General features: G+C 40.5%; 1 protein-coding gene across 1 annotated transcript; it reads right to left on the bottom strand.

The window, feature by feature from the left end:
* Positions 1–422: 422 nt before the first annotated feature.
* Positions 423–4,298, bottom strand: LOC104964633 (partitioning defective 6 homolog beta-like). The gene is made up of 3 exons (XM_010793465.1): positions 4,234–4,298; positions 2,451–2,814; positions 423–688 (listed from the first exon to the last, which is right to left on the bottom strand). Exons 2-3 carry the CDS (start codon positions 2,511–2,513, stop codon positions 443–445), a joined length of 309 nt encoding a protein of 102 aa, XP_010791767.1. The 5' UTR covers positions 2,514–2,814; positions 4,234–4,298; the 3' UTR covers positions 423–442.
* Positions 4,299–6,012: the final 1,714 nt, after the last annotated feature.

A 6,012-nucleotide genomic window follows, 5' to 3' on the forward strand; every position in this document is an offset into this window, starting at 1 on the left:
GGTGGTCAGTGAGAAGTGAGAAACAGTAAGAAACCTAGCACATTTTCTTTCCATCTCTGTTGCATAGGTTTTTTTTCTGTGTGTTTTCCTGCACTTGCAGACCCTTCTAAAGTAAATTCTCAGCGAGGCCGCTGACCTTTAACTATGTGGGTCAGAGAGTGACACCAAAGAACTTAGCCAGGGCGAGCGGGGGTATTGTTTACAATGACAGCTTTACAAGGAAAAAAATACATGAGCAACATACTGCCTCAAAGTAATACTGTGGTGTTTTATTGCGGTATAGTTTTGATTATCTTAACAAATAAGCGCAAAGCTTAAAACCATATTTAGTTGCTTCTCATATGTCTGAGCTATGTTATTCATAACTAACACGAGAGCTTTGTTTGTATATCCGCAGTAAAGCAGAGCAGACTTTACAAACAGGTGGAAAGTGGCTATTTGTTCAAACACTTCCACTGAGCTTACCTGTCCTCTGCAGGAACAGTCTGAGTAGAGGGCTGGCCACGGAGATGGCTTTGTGGTAGTTATCGTCATTGTTGATGGGCAGCAGGTCCCCGTGGACGTCGGCGTAGCCCACCAGGAGCTCCACGTTGGGGATGCGATGCACATGCTGCAGGAGGCCGTAGAACTCATCGAAGCGGCCCGGCTTCGACCGATCCAGTGAGAACCGACGAAACTCTGCACCAAACTGGGATGGAGGAGAGAGGCAGACATGTGAGCACAATTATAAAACATGTGGGTATGAAAAAGAAAGAAAAAGAAAAGATGCAATATGGGCAAGATGTAAACAATGTGTGCAAACAATATTAAGAAATATTTAAAAAAGGACTGAGTTGTTCTGGCTCTGACTGATGAGGGCTGCACAATGAATCAGATAATAAAAGCATACATGATTGTGGTTTCCCACAATGAAATGAAAATGATTGAATATTAAAGTTTAAAAGGTGTGCTCCTAAATGTTGCAGCTGCTTACCAGAGTAGAAGAGTCATATTTAACAGAGAGCACGGGAAAAGCATACAGTATGAGCCTTATTCTTATTCTGATGCAAAATATACATTAGCAGTAATGTAGCACGTTTTCAACATGGAAGTGATACAACAACAAAATAATTAAATGTAATATTGGTGATCAAAATATTGATCTGGATAATCCTGGTCAACTTGTTAGCCATCATTTTGCAGCTATACTGATAAGTACACACTGTTCTGGTAGCCTAGCTAATTTCAAAACCGCTGTATGCAAGAGTCTGTCATCCATGTGGACAACACACACCGCATGTGATGAATTATTAATGTGTACTTTGGGATGTGTGTATCTCTACGTCTGTGTTTGCGGATGCAGTATGTTCAAGGCTGAACAGCATTGTCTAGTCAAGCTGTCTGACAGGATGTTTGGTAGTGGTAACAAAGACTGTCAGCCCCTCAAAACACATAGTTATCAGTTTGGTCTCACTGGATCAATAGAGGTAAATGCCTAATTTTTAGGCAACCCTTTTGATGAGACACTGAGCCTAATGTCCCATTGGTGGTGGTGGTGATGAGAAGTGTTGTGGTTACTGTTGCCCAGCACTGACAAAAGATGATCTACAACTCACTGCCAACCTGGACATCTGATGCATTTAGTAGCTACATAGTATAATTAAATTAACTCTAGGTATGGGAACAGGTCCCAATCCCGTTTCCCGCATTCAGACAGGAATAGACAAAACATTTCAAATGACCCTGTAGTGCTGGGTTTGTAAAATAGCAGAACAAAGTAAAAATAATTAGTGTTTTATAACTGTGTGTGAAGTGGTCTGGATGAAGTAACACAGACACACAGTTTGTTTTTATCAACCGTATTGAGTTCCTATAATAAGTTTTGAGCAGTAAAAAGCGCACTGAGACCCGTACCCCAGCTAGATGTACACAGAGAACCATGCCAGGGGCAGGAGGGAGGCACACTGTCGCGGAAGGAGCTATGAGCCTGTCGCAGGCCGTATAACACCTAACGCTCCGGAAAATAACAGGCAGCTAACAACAACTCATACCAGGGTTATTTGACATAATGACAGGCAGTTATTCTAAAACTTGATCTAAACTTTGAGTCAATATTTGATACGGGCAGGGTGGAGCGGCGGAGGTAGCTGTGACAGGTGACACGGGCTCACTGCGGCGTCAGCTGACATAAACTCCACCTTAAAACTTACCCAGAACAACTGAAATATCACTACGCCAGGGTAACATCAAAGTTGTAAGTATGGCTATCTAGCAGAAATGAGTCAGTGTAAGTAAACCTGTATTGGCTAGTTAAAGCTCTAGCTAGTGCCTGTGTCATTTGTGCGACATCATAAACTTGCTATCAAGCCACTTAGCAGGCTAAATTAGCTAAGGTAATCATCTTTGGGGGTAGTTAAGAATACAAATAAACCAGGTAAAGTGAAATATAAGTCTATATTTGTAGCTGTTACCTTGCTCTTCACCTCCACGGCACTCAGAGAACGGTTGCTCGGCACTCGGTGGTTTTTGTTCATGTTTCGCTAGCAGCGGGACCGCCGCCGAAGCACTCACACACTCGCCCTGCTCCTGTCGCGCCGCCGCCGCTGCTCAGTATCCAGAACCTCACGTATCCACCAGTTATTGGTCCAGTCACACGGTGTGTCCCGCGACTTCTCGGCGTCCAGCGGTTTGCTTTATTCCTCCGAGAATGCGACAACGGCTGCCAACCAGCCTAGCTCACCCTGTGAACTTCTCTCCTCTCATACTTGCCGCTGCCAGTGTCGCTGTAGCCCTGCTGCTGTGTGCTGTGTGTCGGGCTCTGCCTCTCTGCTAACTCTGCGTGGAGAGGGGCGGCAGCACCACACTTCAAAATAAAAGTCTTTCTCTCACCCATGACGTCACAATAAGAGCACTTTATCATCCTGCATTTCTGTGGGCAGATAATTCAACTATGTAATACAAATATATTATGAATGGTTTCTCCTATCTATCATCATCCACAACTTCAAGAATAATCGTATTTTTTATTATAAATGATTTAGACATAATGAATGCTCTATGCAAAATATTTATTTTGGGTCAACATCTTAATTGGCAGAGTATGACTGTAATTTAATTAGACATCTTTTGCATTTCCAATAAGATATAAGAAGTAGGCTACGCAAAATGGTACACAATATATATCCAACAAATCCATAATAGTGAAAACAAATGTATTTTAACAGGAATCAAAACACATTTATTTTACAATTGTTTTTATTTAGATTAATAATTGTTTTAAACGTATTAATAATTGTTCTTATTATTCTAAACTAAATATGATGGAAAAATGCATTTGCCAGTTAGTTGTTATTTGGTTATCATAGCGTACTTTGTGTAACATTCGTATATTGTTTACACATGGGGGGAAGTCTTTTTTAATTAATTGTCATGGTGATAAATACAGATAACATAACATTTATTCAAAAGTAAATGTTATAGATGACTGGAACAACTTATCTGCTGTTGCATGGTGACACCTCCTGGCCAGAAGCCATATAGCTCTGCTGATACCTGCCTGACTACACTAAACCATGTGTTTTGTCTCATACTATAAAAGTAGTTGCATAAGTAGATTGTTAAACTAGGAGGATGATCATAACCTTTTAGTATAGGCATATGTCCTAAAGTTTTTCAACCTTGCAGATTGGTTTTCCTCCCGGATAAGTGTGCATTTTCTAAACTGCATGCCTGGTTTTGACTTGATCTATTATTTACCTCAAGTAAATCTCAACTCTGCCTAGTGCATCACAGTTCAATCTTTTTTATCTACTTTAAACACAGCCTATTTGATAACATTAAGTTGTGTTCTAGACCAGGAAAGTATGATTAAAGGTCATTTTAGCTTTTTTTGGCAAACTAATTTAAAGCCAACCTACAGAGTTTGGCCTCAAGCTGCCTGTTTGACACCTAACACACTCCCCTGTTTGTCAGAATTGTATTTATTTATGACAAGACAAAAACATTTCTCTTGGTCTATTTGACACCTCTACCAGACAGGTTAGATTAATGCCTGATATGATAGAATGCATGATTATATGGCTTTGGGATCAAAGATTGCGGTTTTAATGGGTTTCAAAAAAGGAAATTTTTGTCATTCACATTATGACATATTCTGGCATCACACTTTGATATTATGAGCTGAGGTTAACTTACAAAATTGGATAAAAAACAACCCATTAATTCAGCCAAAATGACCGAAAAGGTGAGACTTACGTATGAATGTCAACTACCAGCACAAGCACTGATGGCAGTCTGCAGGAACAACTGAAGAACAGTGATGTCATCCGTCATCCACCATCTCTCATCCACCTGAAAGTAATCTACAATAACCACGTGACATAAACTTACAATGAATGAAACAAAAAATCATTTGAAAATAAAACCTAAAAAAGAACCCAATAACTCAAATGCAATGTTCGTCATTCTAAATCTATATGCTTATCATATGGTTGGCTAAATTAAAGGGCTAGTATGTCGTTTTATTAAAAAAGCTAATGTACATATTTAATAATATCCATTTAGGACTCAGAATGATTATTTGATAGATAGGATAAAGGCTTCCATGCATCAAGAATATGGTTTTCATGGGCACACAATTCCCCCCAGACCTCACCCTACTCATACCTCAGTTGCATATGCTAAAATAGCATGTTATCAGAAAACAATGCTGCATTAAAACTATAGAAACAAGGTAAAATGGTATTTCCAATAAAGCGAATCTATAACCTTTGATGAACACCCGCCACTGTGCGCTGAGTTTTGCCTTTCTCAGATTTTCTTCTTCCGCTGCTTTAAAGCACCAGAAGAGTCAGAAAGAAATTATGCCTATATGACTCTTGTCTGAAATATTGCTTGAGATCCATAAAAAAACATGTGTATTTTATTTCTTTTTCAAGTTACTCGGTCTTAATTCGGTGTGTACTTTGCATCACTTATGAGACAAAATCTCAGAAGTATTTAATCACTAACTGCAAGCTTTGATTCAGAACTTTATCGAAAGAGCTCTCAAAACAACTTCAAGGGCAGAGAACACGTTTATTTCGCACTAAAAATATATTCCCTGGCAGCAGGGTCATGTAGTGACAAAAGAGTCTGTCCTTCAGCTCGACAGAACAGGATCAGCTACAATGCTGAAAAACAAGAACAAGACAGTGCCAGAGCTGCTGCTTTTAAAACATCACATCTGCACAATACAAGTGGTAATTCTAAATATATTTAAATATCCATATTGTTTTTATTTGTCAAGCCAGGTAATGACTGTATCCTTAAATGACCAGAAAACCTGAAATGAAAGACACTCACCAGTAGTTTTTGTTTACAACATTCCTCACTCCCCAATTTTCGGGTGTTCCTCTCCCCCATCTGCTGTGCACACAGCTGTACGTGTCAGAAGTGTCTGACCTCCCTCCCCTGCGTCTCACCGTTCTTTGTGCAATGTGATGCAGCTACCACCGCTTTTTATCAGCAGTAAGAGAGGGGGCCAGTAGCTAACTCAACTTTAACATGGAAGATATGTCAGCGCCCCCCCTGCACACACACACACACACACACACACACACACACACACACGTCCCTTACCCTTCTCTCCCTCTGCCTTTCTCTCTCTCCAGTAAGATGAGTTTCTGCAGCCCTATTCATGAGCCTCATCCCAATACCCCTCCTCGACTCCTCCTTTCCCTCACTCGCGTCCCTTCCTTGCATCTTAGCTCCAACTCCGTAAGATGCGAGCGAGAGACACGAGGAGGTGAAGCGAGGACAGAGGAGTCCTCAGGTATTAATTGGGATGTCCTCGTTCACTCAAACGTCACTCTTAAACGACGTCTGTTAATGATGACATGTGCACAGCTGTATACCCTCTCATCGGGCTTAACTGAATAACCCTTTAGAACCGGCCCATTTCTGGTTAAATATTTATTTGAATGAATGAATCTTTCTCTTGTTAGTCAAGGAATTCAATGTTTGGTGGTTGGTCCTGCTTTTGTGTTCCGTTTT

Source organism: Notothenia coriiceps, unplaced genomic scaffold (assembly GCF_000735185.1).
Source record: "Notothenia coriiceps isolate Sejong01 unplaced genomic scaffold, NC01 NC01_scaffold00037244, whole genome shotgun sequence".
Classification (NCBI taxonomy): domain Eukaryota; kingdom Metazoa; phylum Chordata; class Actinopteri; order Perciformes; family Nototheniidae; genus Notothenia; species Notothenia coriiceps.